General features: G+C 51.6%; 1 protein-coding gene across 2 annotated transcripts in view; it reads left to right on the forward strand.

Annotated features, from left to right (window-relative positions):
• Positions 1-7,803: 7,803 nt before the first annotated feature.
• The window catches only part of LOC128833829 (phosphofurin acidic cluster sorting protein 2-like), a 108,704-nt gene continuing 96,482 nt past the window's right edge, over positions 7,804-20,025 (forward strand). For both annotated transcript variants that reach the window (XM_054022007.1, XM_054022008.1), the window contains exon 1: positions 7,804-7,940. In XM_054022007.1, the coding sequence (XP_053877982.1) occupies positions 7,885-7,940 (56 nt within the window). In that variant the 5' untranslated portion in view covers positions 7,804-7,884. The remainder of the gene's footprint in view (positions 7,941-20,025) is intronic.

Here is a 20,025-nt window from a genome sequence, read left to right on the forward strand (position 1 = left end):
AGGGAGGTTAGAGCGGGAGCAAGAGACCCAGATACACCTGATTAACATTCTCTAAGGCCAATAAACACCCCCTCCAAAAATCCCCCAAACAAACCAACCCAACAAAGAAAGCTGCAGGAGTGAAAGGAATGCAGGCAGAAGTCCAGCAGCAGAGTGGGGTTAGCCAGTCAATTGCACTGAATGCAGCAAATGCAGCATGGATGATTACCCACCTTGTGGGCAGGTGGCATATGTGTGCATTCGGTGCAAGGAGCTCAGACCCTTCAGAGACTGTGTACGGGCTCTAGAGACCAGAGGGGCTGAACTGGAGGAGCACAGGGAGACAGAGAGAGGTACATAGAGGAGACTTCCCAGGACACAGTAGAACGGTCCCACCCCCGGTCTGACAGCCTCGGTGCTGTTGAGGAGAACATCAAGCTGGAGTGGCGGAGGGAAACAATCCCATATTTGGGACCTTCCTTCCAGATGATGTCATGGTATCTGCAAGCACGGAGGATACCTCTCTGGGGGAGGGAACCCCAGTTATTAGGAAGAGAGAGGTAATATTTATGGGGGGTTCGAGTATTAGAAATACAGATAACTGGGTTTGTGATGACTGGGAGAACCGCATTGTGAATTGCCTGTTGGGTGTAAAGGTTGTGGACCACTCAAGACAACGGGATTATGTGCAGTGCTGGGGAGGAGCCAGTGGTCGTGGTACGTGTAGGTACCAGTGACATAGAGAAAGGTAAGAGAATTGCTGGAGGCCAAATTTCGGCTGCTAGGTAAGAGATTACAGTCCAGGACCTCCATGGAAGCATAGTCTGAAATTCATCCAGTTCCACCCACAGGGCCAGTTAGACAGGCAGAACTGCAGGGTCTCAGTGCGTGGATGAGACGATGGTGTAGGGAGGAGGGGTTTAGCTTTAGAAGGAACTGGGAAGGAGGAAAGGAGGAGTCTATACAGGAGGGATGGGCTGGCTCCACCTAAATCAAAACGGGCCTTTGTCTCCCTGCTCCTGAGAGATGTGCAGGCCAGAGAGAGGGATCCAGACAACACTGCCACGTCCACTGGTGCTATCCAAATCCTGAACACCCAGGGCCGGCTCCAGGCACCAGCTCAGCAAGCAGGTGCTTGGGGCGGCCAAGGGGAAGGGGCGGCACGTCGGGCTCTTTGGCGGCAGGTCCCTTGGTCCCTCTTGGAGGGAAGGACCTGCTGTCAAAGAACAAAGTGGCGCGGTGGAGCTGCCGCTGATCGCGATCGCGGCTTTTTTTTTTTCCCCCCACAGCTTGGGGTGGCAAAAACCCTGGAGGAAACCGTGTGAAACCGTGTCTCCAGTCCCACCCCATGTGTCCTTTTCCTTCCCCACCTTATTTATTGTCTTTCCTATTTCTTTCTGTCCAATGAGACTCTCTCTTAGCCAGTTAAGCCTGTATATTTTGCATCACTGCTGTAAGCCTGGGACAGAGAAAGGCAGCTGAATGCAATGCTGTAAAGAGCCCGACGCTGGTACCAGTTTGCCTGGTCTCACGGTGTGCTGGGCCTGTGGTTTGTTTTCCAGAAGCGAGGTTGCAAGTTAGCATCGACACCAGACACAGATGCTGCATTTTCTATCTTCGCTGTTCTTTTGTCCCCCCTTTTGTGTGCATTTGCCTTGTTTTGTCTTCTAGGAAACAGGTTGAGACTCTCACAACAGCAGCTCCAGCCCATCTCAACCAACTTCTTCTCTTTTCCCCGAAAGGGACAGTTTTCCCATCTTCAATATGATCTAAGAGACTGTCAAACTGGGGCAGGGAGGTGGGTCCTTGTGGAACCTCTCTCCAGCCAAAGGGAGAGGGGACAAGGAACAGTGTGAAAATGAGAGCCTGACCTAATACTTGACATTTCAAAGGATTTAACTGCCTTTCCTTCTTTTCTGTATCTTCCATAAAAGGTTAACAGGATGTTTAATGGGGAGTTTGCCCTGGCACTAGGCAGGCTGAGGTTTTTGTATGCCAAACGCCAAACTTCGTTTAACACTGTTTAATGCGGGACAGCCACAGGGTTGTGTTAAGACCTTCGGGCCCACGTAGTCCATCAAAATTAATACAACAGCCCCCAGGTTGAAATCTCCCATGGTCACAGTTTTCCTTCCTCCACATTACGGACAAATGCCTAAGGAGCAGATCATCCTGTTCCCTAGCGAGGTGGTCTGTGGCAGATGCCTGCCAGTACGGGATTAGTGAGCCCATTACTGGACCGGTCTGTACAATTCTGGGATCAACACTTAAAAATCAATGTTGACCAACTGGAAAGAGACGCAAGTGCTGGAAAACCTTCTCTGCAGAGAGAGACTGAAGAAGCACAAGACACGGAGCGTTGCCCAAACCAGCCACTGGGTGTCACTGCAGCTCCACAGGGCAGCTGCGTCTCACTCTTCTCGGGATGGACAGGGAGATCAAGGCTAACTCAGGACCCTTCTTGCATGGATTCTACCCACCTTACCACCCACCTGGGGTCCAGAGCACCCCCAAAGCCCTGGATCTCCACATGCCGCTCTGGGGTCCAGAGCACCCCCAAATCCCTGGGTGCACACCTGTTCCCCTGGTGTTTAGACCACCTGCAAATCAACGGGGTCCCCTCCCCCCAGCAGAATCAGGGGCTTCCGCTGAATCCCTGTGTTGTCCCCCCAGGGCTTGTGGTGCCTGCCAGCATTCTGGGCTGCGTGTGCCCTGGAGTGCGGAGGAGCTTGGGCATCCTGTTGTGCCTCCTTCTGGCCAAAGCTCGTGGGGATTTTCCAGGGGAAAACTTGGAGAGAAACTGAAAGTGGGTTTGGTTGAATTTTTCCTGGAAGTGGCTGCGTGTCTCCGTTAAGTGGGGCCGGAGCTGCAGTTCTCAGGGAACAGTCACTTGGAGTTCCCAGCTGCTCCGCTCCCAGGAGCCTGCCCTGCGCAGCCAGAGTGGGGCTGGTTCCCTACTGCTGGGGCCCCTGCAGGCAAGCAAGGCAGCTGGGTGACCGGCTTGGCGATTTGTACCTACAGGGGGCAGGAAGCGGCTCTGCCCCAGGCCTGCCACACCAGGCTGGGACTAGCGTTGCTTGTAAAGGATTGATGGTGTGAGTCGAGGTGTTGGCTGAGGCTGTGCTACCACGTGCAGGGCTGCAGGACGGTGCCCAGGTGGCTGCTGTTCCGGGTGTACTGCAGGGGTAGCCGGGCTGGGGGTGTGTTAGGCAAATCCAGGCAGGTCAAGCTTGTCTGGAAGGAGGAAGCTGACCCACACCTTGCTCAGGAAGCCTCTGGTGCGGGCAGGAGGGGCCTGCCTGCCAGCCAACACCAGGTACCCACCCACCTACTTCCCAGAAAGCGGTGAGCGCGAGCGCCGTCTGACGCCGAGGCAGGGAGCCTGGCGGCGAGGGCGAGTGCCGTCCGACGCCGAGGTGGGGAGCCTGGCGGGGAGCGCGAGCGCCGTCTGACGCCGAGGCGGGGAGCCTGGTGGCGGGCGCGAGTGCCGTCTGACGCCGAGGCGGGGAGCCTGGTGGCGGGCGCGAGTGCCGTCTGACGCCGAGGCGGGGAGCCTGGTGGCGGGCGCGAGTGCCGTCTGACGCTGAGGCGGGGAGCCTGGCGGGGAGCGCGAGCGCCGTCTGACGCCGAGGCAGAGAGCCTTGTGGGGTCTCTGTTCCATGGACACTTGTGTGGATTGAGCAGGATTTCCATGGAGAGGAGAATGCTTCCCACTTCACTTAGAGCATCCTTCTGAAGGGGGTGTTCAGCAGGACTCCATTGTTTTACTAGAACTCGCCTGGCATGGAACTGCATACCCCGGAGTGCAGCATATAGCTCCGAGCCGGGGAGCGGGCAGGATACCAGCCAGCACAGATCATGCACTTGTGAACTGGAAGTGCTGAAATCAAGGCCCCAGAGAGATCTCAGCCCCACAAGGCAGCCTTGAAATGAGGGACTTGCAAAGAACATAAAGGGCCAGGTACCTGTGGAGGCAGGGGCTGCTCTGCCGTGTGCCGAGGGACTAGCCACTAGCTGCGGTCAGTTAGAACTCAGTGCATCCTGGAAACGCCTCCTTCCCGCCTCCAGCGTGGCCCTGAAGCCGCGGGAGCTGTGTGGTGGAGGGCAGCATAGAACCAGCACAGCTCCCTGCAGACTCCCCTGGTGTGGGTGAACCCCTAGACGGGGAGACCGGGAACAGAATCGGGCTCATCTGGTGCAACTCCAAAGGGACCAGGGCAGTGACTTTGCTCCAAGCTCTTTCCGTCGGGGTGCTGTGTGGAAACTGCCCGCGCCCTGACTGGAGTGGCCGTCTCCACCAGCTTGCTCTGAAAGGAGAGGGTGGCCCAGAGGGTTAGCGCTCTGCTAGCTGCCTGCAGAACAATAAGCCCCAAAACGCATGACTCAGGAATGATAAGGGCTAGCAGCTTATCAGAGAAGCTTTCCATGAAGGATTCCCATGAAGGACTCAGAAGTGTTAGACCCTAAAGCACATGAGAGCTGTTGCTATGGAGCTGAGATAGTTGGCAAAGCAAGCAGGGCCCCAAGGGGGAGAGATGGCAGGAGATGGGAAAGCGGGGACCTGGGGCAGGGAGAGTGGAAATGGGGAGGAAAAAGCAGGGACTAGGACAGTAGGGACCCTGGGGGGAGCGGGGGGGGGGGGCACAAAGAGAGCCTGGAATGCAGTGGGGGCTCACCATCCCAGGCAGGGGGTGAAGGGGAAATGTGGGTGCATACAGAGCCCCTGCCATGGGAGGGAAAGGGGTACCACATAGTCCACCTGCCATGGAGTGGGGCAAATGGAGGACAATGGTACAGAAGACATACACAGCCCCTGGGGAATGGGATACACACAGAGCCCCTGGCATGAGGGGAGAGTGCTGGGAGTTGCGGGTGGTCCCTGAAATAGAGAAACAGGAGAGGGTGTCACACAGAGAGCTTCGAGGGAGGGGAATGGAAAATGGTGGATACAGCGCGCTTGGCTGACACAAGCTACAAACTGTGATCCAGGAGTCCTGGCCTCAGTATGGACTGTCCATCACGATAGCTCGGCTGAGTGCTTGCTACAGCACCAGAGGGATCCGGCCATGCTCCGTCTTGCTTCCAGCAGTGAAATCACAGTCAGGTTACCTAGGGGTTTGCTTTGCCCTGGGTGTTCCAGGAATATCACATTCCTATGAGGAGAAGTAACAGCAGAGGACAGCTGCACTGTACAGATCTCCTACCTAAACGGCACTGGGCATGGCTGTGAGGCCTGTGTGTGGTGGGCTGGACTACTCAAAGGGCTTCTGGAGAGAGAAAACAATGACAGGGGCCTGGCAAATCATCCACTGGAGGACAGTGAGACAATGGGGACTGTTCAGCATAGAGAAGAGCTGAAGAAAAGGACACGACAGAGGCCTTGTCTACATGAGAAACTAGTAGGGAATGGGTTTAATAGCCCTGTTGAACTAAGGCTCCGAAAGACATTCTTAATCCCAAGCAAGAACGGCATACAAGGGGGTTGCACCCATTTCACTAAATGTTCCTAAACCAGTTTAGTTCCCTTGGTACAATTTTCTTGTGTGGACACAGATATACAAAATAAGGGGAGGGGCAGGGAAGGTAAAGTGGATACTCCTATTGGGCCTTTCTCAGAGTTCAGGAAGAAGGAGCCCTGCAGTGAAACTGAAAGGCAGCACATTTAAAACCGATCAAAGGAAATACTTTGTACATAATGCATAATTACCCTTTGGAACTCTGTCACAAGATAGCATTGTGGCCAAGAGCTTAGCACGATCCAAAAGGATTGGACACACATATGGATAAGAACATCTAGACGTTCATTAGATAAACGAATTACAGGGATATATAAACCTTCATGCTGCAGATTGCCTCAGGCCAGCTTTAACCCTGGCCAGTTAGTTACACTATAGGTTTTCTTGCTTCTTCCTCTGAAGTGGCTGGTGCTGGTCCCTGTTGAAGATAGAGTCCTAGAGCCCTTGTCAAATCCAATCTGACAGTGCCTATATAAAGATGTGGGGCTTGTAAACGAACTCAGGTTTGAGCTATGATGTTCCAAAGATGTACCGAACTGTCTGAAATGCCTAAAAACCTTCCCTCCCAAACGCCCCCCATCTCAAAAATACTTTGTCTGATTAACTTAAAATTTACTTTAAAAAAAATCCTCCTCTAAGTCCCTGTACAGGCCAAATTTCAGATAGACAGTGTCTTTTGGGTATTTTGTAGAGCCAGCAGGGAGTAAAACAATCAGGCTTGGATGGAAACTCGTCCTTGTCTCACGGAATGTACACATTCTGGAGACGTGCATCTTGCTTCTAAATTCCACCAGGCTCTTGAAAAGCTTAGACTATTTGCCCAGCTCCCAGAGGTTCCAAGCTGTCACGTATAATAAGTCCCATGCACTCATTCTTGCTGAGGAATATGGATTTGAAATGTTTAGATCAATCAATTTGTGAGAGATGTTTTGGCAAAATATCATTAGACACTTTTTCTAACATGAAAACTCACCAATTTCAGTGTCTCATAAACGAAGATGATCCTATTCACTTCAGGCTTCCCCCACGTCCTTTTTCAAGAAAGTCAGCTTTTGGGTGAGGTTGGGGTGTGTGCCTGGCAAAATTCACCTGAATGCTTAGCTCTGGGATCACCACCTTGGCTCGGGAATTGTTAAGTAGCACCAGGAATGGCCCTGGTTCTAGTCTGCAGCTGCTGTGTGGGGAGTTCCGGTCTAAATGGAGTACTTGTTTGCTGATGTACAGGTGCAAGGTTTCTATTGGGGTTTCGTCCCATTCAGTATAAGCTGTAGGTGGGCCCACTGTGCTCCCCTGGGTAGGATTACACTGTGAAATACTTGTAGCAGCGGGTGGTGTCTGGGAAGGAGGGCATTTAAACGTGTCTAGTGCTTTTTACGGGAAAGAGGCCCCAGGGCTGGCCGCGGAGCTCCCCGATGAAGGGTTTCGGAGGCCAAGTGCTGCTGTTAAGTGTGTGGTCCATTTCTGTTCAGAAAATCAAGTTTGGGGCTAGTCCCCCCTGGACCTTCAGCCTGTTCGAGCTGCCAGGCAGTGGCCCTGCTGGGAGCTAGGCCTTGGTTGCCCCTTACACGGGTGCCTTTGAAGAGGCGGAGAAAGAATGTGTGCCGGACCCCTGGGTTCCATCCCGGGGGGCTGCGTCCATGGGGGGCAGGTCCAGGACTCCTGGGTTCCATCCCGGGGGGTAGATGGGGGGTTGCGTCCATGGGGGGGGGGCGGGTCCAGGACTCCTGGGTTCCATCCCGAGGGGGGTGGGGGGCTGCGTCCATGGGGGGGGCGGGTCCAGGACTCCTGGGTTCCATCCCGGGGGGTGGGTGGGGGATTGCGTCCATGAGGGGGCGGGTCCAGGACTCCATCCCGGGGGGGCTGCGTCCATGGGGGGCGGGGCCAGGACTCCTGGGTTCTATCCCGCGGGGCTGCGTCCACCGTGGGGGGGCGGGGCCGGGACCCCCGGGTTCTATCGTGGCGGGGGGGGGGGGGGGTCTGGGCTCATTGGGACCCGCCCCCCTCCCAGCACCGAGCAGCAGCCCCTGCCATCGCCTCACGTAACCACGCCCAGCAGAGCCCCTCCCACCAACATCGCCCTCCGTGCTCCCATTGGCTGTTTTCCCCAGATGGCCACGCCCCTCCTCCCTGGTTGGGCGCGGCTCCCGCGGGTCCCGCCCCCTCCCGTCCGATTGGCTGCGGCCGGAGGCCGGCCCGGCGCTGGGGCGGAGGCTGCGCCGCGCCGCGGGTCTGGGGCTCCCGCCGCCCCCTCCAGTGTCGGCTCCCGGGCGGCGGCGGGATCGGGATGGCGGCGGCGGGCGCGCTGGGGGCGGCTCCCGGGGCGGGCGGCGCGGCCGGGCCCCCGGCGGGTCCGTGCGGGGCGTTGGGGTCCGGGCCGGTCCCGGTGCCCATGAACCTGTTCGCCACCTGGGAGATCGACCGCTCGGCGCCCAGCTGCGTGCCCCGGTGAGCGGCTATGGGGCGCGGGGGGAGCCGTCGGGGTGTGGGGGGGCTATGGGGCGTGGGGAGCCGTCGGGGTGTGGGGGGGTTATGGGGTGGGGGGGGCGGTCGGGGTGTGGTGGGGGGGCTATGGGGTGGGGGGGGCGGTCGGGGTGTGTGTGGGGGGGTTATGGGGTGGGGGGGCGGTCGGGGTGTGGTGGGGGGGCTATGGGGTGGGGGGGGCGGTCGGGGTGTGTGTGGGGGGCTATGGGGTGGGGGGGGCGGTCGGGGTGTGGTGGGGGGGCTATGGGGTGGGGGGGCGGTCGGGGTGTGTGTGGGGGGGCTATGGTACGTGGGGAGCCGTTAGGGTATGTGGGGGGGCTATGGGGGCCTGTGGGTCGTGGGGAGCCGTCCATGAGGGTCGGGGGGGCTATGGGGCACTGTTGGTGGGGGGCTATGAGGCGTGGGGAGCTGATGGTGGGGGTTGGTGTGTGTGGGGAGGCTGCGGGTAGGGGGGTTTGTGGGGCAGAATGTGTCAGAGTAGAAGTGGGGGTGGGGTAGGCGGTGGGGTGTGGGGAGTTTATGGGGGTTGAATGTGGGGGGAAGGCAGGGGGCAGGTTGTAGGGGATATGGGGCTTCTGTGTGTGTGGGGGGGTGGGCTTATGGAGCAGGGTTAGTTGGAGGGCTCATTCTTCTGCAATGGGTGCTTTATGAAGAGGGTGGGTGGGGTTGTGAGGGGATATCTGGGGGGCAGAAGGTGTGTGTGGGGTGTATGGGCCCCAGTGTGAGGTGGGCGGGTGCTTTGGAAATCCCTTTACAGCCTGGCTGGGAGGGAGGGGTGTCAGAGCCTGTCCAGCAGTGGATCTGAGTGGGGATGGATGTGGGAACCCCCGGAGAGAGGGCTGTGGTGGGGCGGGTGCTTGTTGTGCTGGTGGGTTTTACAGAACTCTTTCTCTGGGTTTTGTGGGGTTGGAGGGAGCAGTGGGTTTGAAGGACCTGAGAGCAGAGTGACTCGGGAGCAGGGGATTTGGGTTGTGGGTGAAGAGCATTCGCAGTGAGACTCTTTGGGAGTGACAGAGAAGGGTGGGTAGGTTTGGGCCATGGTATATGGCCTGGTTTTCATGGACGTTTAGGGCATGCATAGTGTAACCGGTTCTCTGGTCTTGGGGGTGTTGGAGTTCCATAGCTTGGTCTGAGTCTGCTTTCCTCACCTCCACATCACACCCGGCTAGCCTGGAAGAGTGGCTTGAGCGCCTAGTGGGAGCTCACTTTCCTCAGCTCCACTCTCTCACTGGGGGCAGGTGCCGCCAAGAACTCCCTTGTGGTGGTGCTCCCAGCTTCTGTGCTGCTCTTATCCCTGCTTTTGGTAGCTAGAGACGCGACCCTTCTCTCTGCCGCAAGGTAGGCACTTTCCAACCAAAGAAGACGACACAATCCCTGCCTTGAGGCACTCACAATCTAAAGACAGGCAGTGTAGGATGATGGGGCATAACTTAGGTCTACCTGTCAACAACACTTTTAAAATAGGATATGTAAATGGTTCCCAAATTACTTTGTCCTCATGGGTCAGCGAGCTACCCATAGGACTCCTGGCTGGAGTGGGTAGTAGCCTCATGTGGGTCTTGGGGTGGGGGAACGACCTAGTGAAGAAGGTATGGAGAGAGAGCTGACATACGGGTAGTTGAGAGTCTGCAGGGGAAAATGAGGCAAGGATGGATAAAAGGGAGGTGGGCCGAGCTATGCAGGGCTCTGAATATTAAGACAAACAGCTTGAATTCTGTGCAGTGGAGGACATGGTCACTCTGATGGACATGGAAGATGATTTTGCCAGCAGTGTATTTTGGATGGAGTGGAAGAAGGCAGTGTGTCAGAGGGACCAGGGATAAAGAAATTGCAGTAATCTGGGTGGAAATGAGGGGCCAGATGAGTTTTCACTGGAGAACTCAGAGGAAAAACCAGATCTGAGAGGTTATGGGGGAGGATGCTACTTAAATCTTGGACCTGTCTTGCTTAGTTCTTTAAACAGCCTAATTGTGAATGGCTAGATGAATCTTAGCTTAGTGGAAAAACTGACAAAAATGGGCACGCTTTTTCAGAGGGGAGAGAATTGTGCTTGTGACAGACTTTTAAATGAGATTACTGGACATCAGAGTTAGCTTTTAGAAACAAGTGTCCCTCTTCTTATTTCTTTGCCTACTTGGTGAAGGCAAATGTATCTCAAATGCTGTGTTGTCTGACTTATTTAGCAAACTCTTACGTTGTCTTCCTCAATGCCCTGTCTGTCTAAGTAAGATCTTGTATTGATGCCCTCACCCTAGTGCGTGACGGCAGGAGCACCTGTCTCTCTTCTCCGGAGTGCTCAAGTTACTGGAATGATAGATAGCAATAGCATTTGAAGATTTTTATGAGCTGTAATTCCTTTGGCTAATATAGTCTCTTGGCCTGAGCAAGGGAACTGAAATTTAGCCTTCTACATCTCCGTCCTGGCACTATTTGCCTCATCTCATGAAGCGAAGCTCTTCCTTTAGGAACATACTGTTGCCCCTGGCGCCAGTTGCAGCAAAGTGTTTAGAAATGCCTTTGGCATCAGTGAATTCACTGAAGCCTGAATTCTAGCAAGAGAAGCAGCAGGAAGTATTGTTTCCATTACTGAGCCACGCTGGCCTAGCTTTTACCTGATGCTCAGGTGGCTAGATCTGCTCAAGTATAGATGGCTTGTTTTGGTTGACGGTGCCTGGCTGGATTAGACCCAGACCAGATGTGGACATACCATATTCAAGAACGTGATTTTCAAATGTGGATTTTGTGTTGCGGTGAAAACCCTTTTGCACTAAATCTCAGACTGATTTGTACTCTGAGATCTTTAGGGTAATGCAGATACTCAGAGTTGATCCTAGGATGTTGTAAAAGGACCCACTGGTGTAACCAGGAACATTTACTTTGGGTGCTAACCTTATTGATGGATGATGGTATGTCTGGATTTAATAGACCTGCTTATGACAGATGAAAAACAAGAACAAAAAAATTCCCGTGCCAACTCTTGAGGTTCTTGAAGCCAGAGGGCACCGGAGATCTTAGTTAACCATGTGTCTTTTGGTTAACAAATCCAGGCAAATGGGGATCAAAGAGGCCCCTCGGTTACTTAGATGATAATTTAATCAGGAGAAGCATTAGAGTCAAAATGGTTTCTTCTCCGTTTATCTTAGTGTCTGTCCACATGGTATGTAAATGTTGCACAAAACTTAGGCAGATTAAAAACCCAGAACAAAAGTGTCTCTCTCTGCCTATGTTCTTCTGGGTCTGGCGAATGTGTAGGGTTTTTAAGAGCATCTCTCTACTGATGGGGAGGAACTGAGTGAAAATAAAAGAATATTAAGGAAACTTGCAATCAATGACTGAGCAACTTGAATGAACACATCTGGGCTAAAATATTCTGAATAAACTGTAAATTGGCAGCAGAAACCTGGATAGCAGTGACGCTGAAAGAGACCTTGGGTGAGAGGACAGGAACTTGGACAGAAACTTGGAATGTGATATGGCTGCAAAAAAACCAGCGCAATTTTGGGCTGCATATTCATACTCTGAGGCTGAATCACAACACGGAGCAGGGAAGTAATAGTTTCTCTCTACAGCTCTAGGGTGACTTAGACCAGTGGTTCTCAAAGCCGGTCTGCTGCTTGTTCAAGGAAAGCCCCTGGCGGGCCGGGCCGGTTTGTTTACCTGCCGCGTCTGCAGGTTAGGCCGATCACAGCTCCCACTGGCTGCGGTTCGCCGCTCCAGGCCAATGGGCGGTGGGAAGTGGCGGCCAGCACATCACTCGGCCCGCGCTGCTTCCCGTAGCCCCTATTGGCCTGGAGTGGCGAACTGCGGCCAGTGGGAGCAGCAATTGGCCGAACCTGTGGACGCGGCAGGTAAACAAACCGGCACGGCCCGCCAGGGGATTTCCCTGAACAAGCGGCGGACTGGCTTTGAGAACCACTGACTTAGACTATTATGTTTATTTCTGGGCATGTTACCAGCTGGATATTGACAAATTAGAGTTCAAAGAAGAGCAACAATGATCAGGGGACTAAAGAGAGGGATTTATGCAGAAAGAGTAAAGATGCGCACGCGCTCTCTCTCCCTCTCTCTCTCTCTCTCTAGCTGAGTTCACTGGCAAGGTGTGTGCATGTGCACGTAACCTACAAGAAAGAGAAGACTATACACACCAAAGAGGGGAAGAAATGTTTTTGGGGTGGTAAAAGGCAAATAAGTAGGAATAATGGGATGACGCTTAGAGAGGGGAAAATATTGGAGATGCTTGTACGGTAGGTTTGAGATGGGATTTAAGGGGGAGGTAAATGGAATAGGAAGTGGGTTGGCTGCTACTTTGAAGTGCACTACTTATTGTGGCTTCCCATCGAATGGGAATCCTGTGGCTGACGCCAAGGACTGGTCACAAGGTCTCTGGTGTTTAAGGAGTGAGAGGAGTTAATGTGTTTTGAGGCCGGAAGGGACTATCGTCTAGTCTGACTTCTTGCACAACTCAGGCCAGAGAATTTCACCCAGGAATTCCTATGTTGATCACATCCACTCTATCCCTAGATAAGTTCTTCCCATTGCCAATTCCCCTCTGGGTTTAAAGATTTGCACTCTGTCTTCATCCTTAAGTTATCTAACTTCAGTTTCCGGTCATTGGGTCTTGTTGTGTCTTTGGTTTAAAAAGCTCTCTGCTATCAGAAATCTTCTCCCCATATAGCTACGTACAGACCCTGATCAAGTCTCTCTTAACTTTCTCTTCAATAAGCTGAAATTCCTAAACTTTCCCTCTGTGGGAGGTTTTCCAGATCTTGAATCATTCTTGTGAGCCCTTTGTAGTTTGTCAACATCCTTTTAGGAATGTAGACATCAGAACTGCAGACAGTAACCGATAATGTTCTGATCCAGCTGTTCTCAAACTGTGGGTCAGGACCCTGTTTTAATGGGGTTGCCAAGGTTGGCTTAGACTTGCCGGAGCCCAAGGGCTTCAGCCCTGGGTGGCAGGGCTCAGGTTATGGGGCATTGGGGCTTGGTCTCCACAGGTTAGCACCACCCAGGCAAATGGCTAGTGAGGATTGCTAGTATCCTGATTTTATTTTTTAAAACCAAATCTTTGACTTCAGGCCAGCTAATTGTGTATGTCACTAGGTGCCCACGTGTTGGTCGCTTGCCCTCCTCTTCCCTCTGGTTGTTACACCCACTTGTTGTCATGTCTTAATTGGATTATGAGCTCTTCAGGGTGGGGACTGTTTTACTCTATGGCCTGGGGCCCAGATCCTGGTTGAGGCTATGGGGCACTCCCATAATAAAGTGTAATATAACCTCACTATTGGAAGCCTTCTTGGAAGGGACCTTTCTGTGTGTTACAAGTATGTTGTCTTTACCCAAAGTCCGAATCAAATCTGGGACTTTTGCACTGACAGTGGATTTGTTCCCAGCTGCTGCTAGAAATGACATACTGAAAGGCCCCCTGACTGATAGCTGCCTAAGATGCCACCTTTAAGGTAGATGTCCTCTGAAAGAGCATGTATGTGAAACCGTGAACAATGAAATGAAATGGTCCACATCTCCTGGCTTCCCTGTGATTACAGGGTTTGTGCTGAATCCTAGAAGAATAGTTATGGAACCTAGCTACTGTGCCTGGCAGGATGTCTTCCTGCTGGGCCCCAGAGCGATTGGCTAAATCAAGAAAGGCTCAAATGGATTTAGAATTTGTTTTTAAAAAGCCTCTTTCCAGGCTGACCAACAATGTACTTAAGTTTCATTCCAGAGCAGATGTGTCATCCTTCCTGACTTGGATTAAATTCGCCAGCTTTCAGGGGTTGTGGGACTTCTGCTACTTGCCCACTCCACCCTCTGAACGCACTGCTCTGGATTGGGCGAGGCAGGGCTGGCACTTTCTGGCTCTGGGAGCACTCAGACACGGTGAACAGAGCTGGATTTCCCTGGCACTGGGCTGTTGTGCAGATATGTGGAAGGAGTTGAGCACCTGGAAGCCCAGTCTCCTGTTCTCTGATCATGCAATTAAGCTACCCAGCTGTGCAGGAGTGATTGGCTTCCCAGCTCTGCCTCACCTGCTGGGGAGCCCCCCTGCTTGGTTTCCATCCTTTGTGCCTGAGGCCCCATCTGCACACAAACTTGCATTAAAATAACTCAAATCAGCTTTAATTCACACCTCTAGTTATAGCGGTGCAAGTCCCTGTGTGGACGTTCTTATTTGGGATTAAGTGTCCCATTCTGATTTTGTTTAAGGAAAGTCCCCCGGAATGCTGTCAATATGTCTTTGTTATATGGAAAGCATGCATCGTGAACCAGCCGCTGTAAGTTAAAGGAGTTTGAGAAAAGTTGCATTGAACATTCTAGAAGCTCCCACTTTAACATTAATTTAGACTTTTACCAAGTAATATTTCATTGAAATTTCTAGGGATTTTCAGTACTTGAGTGTTTTTACCCACTGTGCTGTAAATTTGTGCGATATGCACAAGATAAATTCATTCAAAATAAAGAGGATGAGCCCCTGCCTTTAAATGAGAGACAACCCATAGAGGCACTACTGCACCTCTAATGTTAAATGAAAAAAAAACTAGCAATAATAACATAGGTGCTGTGAAATCAAGCTTTGAAAAGTTTGGAAATTCCAGGATGTTACATACTCTTACAGTGGTCCCTTCTTCCTTGACAGATCTTCTCCAGGTTTGTGTTCAATATCATAACTGCTTGCTTTAGTGATGAATAAGTCCGTTGTGGAAGCAGAGAAAAGAACTGACAGAAGGGTCAAACAAAAGAGTGAGAACTCAGTTTTTCTCCGACACCGTGCACCTCTAGTTATGGGGAGAGAGAAGGATTCCGTTCTGGCAGGCACATCAGTAGAATTGCTGAAGTCTATTTGTAGAATGGAATTCTACCTTCACAACTGTGCAGCCACAGTGTCTTGGGAGCAAAAAAATGTGACCTGGTGAATCTTTTATGGTGATGATATATGAGCTGGAAGGAGCCCACTTTTCTTTGAACATCCCAGATGGATTTTGTGGTGCTAGTAGTTGGGGGGGGGGGGGGGGGGAAAAACTTTTGTTTTTAGAAATTGATCCGTTCTGAACCAGATTTCAGAGTGGTAGCCGTGTTAGTCTGTATCAGCAATAAGAACAAGGCCCCTTAGAGACTAACAAATTTATTTGGGCATAAGCTTTCGTGGGCTAAAACCCACTTCATCGGATGCATGCAGTGGAAAATACAGTAGGAAGATATATAACCCACTTGAAGTGGGTTTTAGCCCACGGAAGCTTGTGCCCAAATAAATTTGTTAGTCTCTAAGGTGGCACAAGTACTCCTCGTTCTTTTTGTCTGAACCAGAATTGTTGGGAAACAATCAATGTGGAATCCCATGGTGCTATCTGTAGCAAATCACTTGTGAGTTCTGCATTATTTATTGAAGTCCCCCTCTGCCCCCCATGCATGTGTTGGAAAGTTATGGGCTCATGGAAACATGGTTGGAAGACACAAGTTGCCATAACTGTGACTACAGCAGTAGAATCTTAAAATAGGGGCTCCTTAGGTGCTAGCTGCAGCCACCCTCCGATTGACCAGGAGACTACAGGTTCCATGCATGTAGTGCCTCCAACTGGATCCAAGCAGCCTGGTGGTCAGACCTCCATTTAGACAGATCAGCAGGCTCCTTCATTCTGTGCAAGGGATAGATCCTAAAAATGTAGTGCAGTATGGAGAGATGGCTTCAGCCCTCGCTCTGGTGGCGCTGCTGTGCTTGGGCAGCAGCTGCTCTCACAGCCCTGTGAAGTTGAGCTTCCGAGTGGATCAGTTACAGGACTTAATTCCAGAAAAGGAACTAGGAAGGCTGAATTCAGTCTGGCTCTGTTGCAGCTCAGTCTTGTGCTTCCTGAATGTTTGCCGCCTCGGCAGCTGTTGTATTGCACAATGAGGGTCTGTGAACTGGGCGTTCATTTATTCCACCTGGAATATCTTTATTTCTTAATGTGCATATTAGTCTACCTAATAAACACTCATGTTATTCCATGACTAAATCAGATGTATTGACTCTAAAGAGGACATGCCTTTAAATTTCCAGGGACACTTTTGGTCTGAATAAGATGGTCAGAGTCACCACTCTGGGAGTAGCAGCCGTGTTAGTCTGTATCCGCAAAAAGAACAGGAGTACTTGTGGCACCTTAGAGACTAACAAATTTATTAGAGCATAAGCTTTCGTGGACTACAGCCCACTTCTTCGGATGCATATAGAATGGAATGTGATTCCAGATTGTCCTTTTAAGGACCATATTGATGCTATTGCATGTGAGGGAAGCTCCGGGCTGGTCCAGTGGCTTGCATGGAAACAATACCCTTTGTAACGTGGTTTGATTACGGTCTTCTTCTAGCCCCAGATCAAAAATAAAATGTTCCAAACAGACATCTCATCATTGGCCGCTGTTGGTTCTCCTTTGCCACTACTGCTTTTAAGCACCTCTCCTCCACTAAGCCCTGAATACACTTGGAGTTATTTTTCTCCAGATCTGTTAAATTGTATTTCTCCAGAATGACTCATTTGTTTGATGCCTTTGTGGTATTCTCCATCCTTCTTTGTCTTTGCTGCACTTCTAACTTGGTATCCCCTGGCAACTCAATTGACATGCTCTGTACTTATGCCTTCTTCCAGGTCATTAATGACATGTTAAATAAAACTGAGCTGAACACCCCACCTGCTAGACGTGCCTTGCAATTCAGTACTTCTTCACCCGTTAGCCAGGTTTCAATCATGAGTATTCAGATCTAAACAAATCTGAGTTATATTGGTCAGTAAGGCAGTCTGAGATTACCAAATGCTTGTCTTGCTCACCTGCAGAAGTTGGTCCAATAAGATATTACCTCACCCATCTTGTCTCTGCCTAAAAGCCAGACATTTTCCCACGTGTTGTCTCTCCAGCTGCTAACTTTGTACGGTAATTGGATCGAAGATTGGTCTGAATTACTGTTGTAATTAAGATTGGTTTCTAACAAGGGTTTGAGATTGAGTGAGGGACATTTTATACTGCAGTAGTTCTGCTATCAAAGCAGCGAGATAGTAACCTATCTGTTTTCATACCGTATCTATTATGGTGGTATCTGTTGCTTTCTGGCATGTCTCTCTAGCATACTTAAATTACCCATGACTGCTTGCTAGATTCTTAGGTGCAGTATTGGATTTGTGGTTGTATTAGTGCAGTCTTGCTGCTGCTTGTCTTGGGACCTGGCTAAAATGGAGCTCAGCTGATCATCTTAATTATAAACCGATTCAATGCGTTATGGCTGTCACCACCTTTTCTGGGATACCGCTTCTCTGCAACCTCCTCTTCTGTCAAGTTCCAGGTCTGCTGAGGGAGCGAGTGGCTAGGCAGCTGCTGGAGTAGATGAAGTTTTTGCTGAAGTCTGGGCTGCTCACGCCGTGTGTGGAATGATCCCAGCTGGAGGGCACGGTATCAAAGAGCTTTAGAAGAAATGGCGTAGTGGAACGTCGAGATGAAAAAGATCTGTCAGACTATGCAGCCCATCTCCTGGGGACCAGTGCCTTGCTGTTCCCTGTTTGTACATGCTCTACTGGGTTTGGTCCACTCCTAGCTTTTTAATTTATTATTTGTATCCTTCTAGTGCCTGGGAGCCCTCGTCATGGATCAGGACCCCAGTGTGCTAGGTGCTGTACAGACAGAACAAAAAGATGGTTCCTGCCCCAGGACCCTTACGGCCTAAGAAAACGGGTGACAGATTGATACAGAAGGACCAGCGGGGGAGTACCAGGAAACACGGAGATGATATTGGTCAGCATGATAGCCATAGCAGTGGTATCAGCACACCAGCAGCCTGGGTTTTATTTTTTTGTAGGCATCAGGCAAAGGAGGTGTTGAGGAGGGACCGGACCCGGACAATGAGGTGGCTTTGCAGATGTGTATGGGCAGCTCCTCCCGAACTGGAGGGCAGCATGGAGGTGCTTGTTTGAAAATGTAACAAGTGGGTATTGGTGGCTGATCAGAGACGAGTCGAATGAGAGATGGTAGGTGGAGATAGACCAGTCAGGGCCTGGAAAGTGAAGACAAGTAGTTGGTTTATGCAGTGGGGGGGGGGGAGCGAGGGAATGGGTGCAGAGAGAGGGGGGCATGGTCAAAGTGACGGGCTAGGAAAAGGATCTTGGCAGCGATGTTGTGAATGGATGCGAGTGGAGCGAGATGGCCTTTGTTAAGGCCAGAGGGACGGCTGTTGCAGTAACGGAGATGCCAGGCAAGAGCCTGGATACGAGTTCTAGCCGTGTGGCTGTATCTTAGAGACATGACAAAGAATTTGCGCGATTTAGACACAGCCTGGGTGTGAGGACCTGGCGGGTTGATGAAGATGCCCAGGCTATGGGCCTGAGCAACAGGAAGGTGGGTGGGGTTGTGCACAGTGGTGGAGAAGGAGATGGTGGAGGGGGCTGGTGGGGTGAAGAGCTCCGTTTTAGCCATGCTGACTATACGAGATGTCAGAAACAGGCTAAGATTGCCCCAGTGCTGGGGCTTACATGTCTCGCTCCCTAGCCTTATGCACCCGATCAGGAGAATTTCCTTGCCATTAGCCTCAATTTCCCTTTAACCCCATTTCTCCTAGTTACAGCCAGTGGCGTAGCCAGCTTCTCAGTGCAGGGGGAGCAACCATAAAAAAGGCGCCCCCCCTTGGCTCCTCCTCCGGCCGCTCCGGGCTCTCCCCCCCCACCGGCTCCTCTGGCCATGCTGCGCCCCCCCCTTGGAGGGGCTCGGTGGGGGGCGGGCACAGGGGAAGGGGTGGCAAGCGGGCGCTGCTTGCTTCTCCCGGAGGCTGGGGGGAGCGGAGCAGTGGGGTGGGCAGCAGCTGGCGGGCAGATCCCCTCTCCCGGCAGCTTCCTGGTTCCCTCGCCTGGGCAGCCCAGCATTTTTTTTCAAAAGCGGAGCCTGCCGGGCCGCCGCTGGGTCCTGCAGGCAAGGGGGGGGCAGCATGGTCGGACTCTGGAGGAGCCATTTGGGGGAGTGGCAGGCGCGGCCGGAGGAGCGAAGTGGCCAGGCTCCTCAGCCGTCGCGGCCCACGCTCAGCGGCCAGGTGTCATCACGTGGAGCTACACAGAGAATCTGTTAATTTCCGGCTCCATGATGTGATCACCCTCTGCATATGAAGCCTGAAATTATATTGGCCTTTTTTGCCACCCTGTTGCCTTGCAAACTCCTGTAAGATAGACCAAAGACCGAGTGCTTATGGTGTTCTCTGCTAGACACCTTCCCCAAATTCGATGCCTAGCCCGTTACGGCTTCTTTGTAGCATTCCTAGCCACACAATTCTGAATATTTCAATATCGGATTTTGAGACCATATCAAAAGCTATATTAAAATCCACCTGTGTATATTACAGCTACTGAGTTCCTGTCAGCCATTTGCTTTTCACTTCTTTCTAAAATCAACCACATTTGATTGACAAGTGCTCTTTCTAGCCTGCCCTCATGCTGCCTATTGCTCATAGCTCTGTGACTCCGTTTTTTTCTCTTAATACCTTGCTCCATTGGATTAGTTGGGGTAGAAGCAGGATTTTTAGGGCTGTAATTTCCAGGATAACGCACTTCTTTAAAAAAAAAAAAAAAAAAAAAAAAAAAAATTTGGTTCTGCATTTGTTTTTGGCCTCTCTTGGAATTCCCCTATTTTCAGTGGTGGTTCAGCGATAGGTGCAGCAAAGTCCCTCGGTTCCTGAGTGCATGTCCTTCAGCTCAGCTGACTTCTATTTTTACAAGATCTTTCTTACCACTGCTCAAAGTGGGGGAGGGATAGCTCAGTGGTTTGAGCATCGGCCTGCTAAACCCAGGGTTGGGAGTTCAGTCCTTGAGGGGGCCATTTAGGGAATTTAGGTAAAAATCTGTCTGGGGATTGGTCCTGCTCTGAGCAGGGGGTTGGATTAGATGACCTCCTGAGGTCCCTTCCAACTCTGATATTCTGTGATCTATGAAAGATCTTTTTTGATGCTTTTTGAAAAGCAGTTCAGTCATTTTTGTGTAATCCATTAATTCTGCCTCCCTTGCTTATTAATGGACCTACTTTCTTCCTACTACTACTTTCCCTTTGTT

Source organism: Malaclemys terrapin, chromosome 3, assembly GCF_027887155.1.
Source record: "Malaclemys terrapin pileata isolate rMalTer1 chromosome 3, rMalTer1.hap1, whole genome shotgun sequence".
Taxonomy (NCBI): domain Eukaryota; kingdom Metazoa; phylum Chordata; order Testudines; family Emydidae; genus Malaclemys; species Malaclemys terrapin.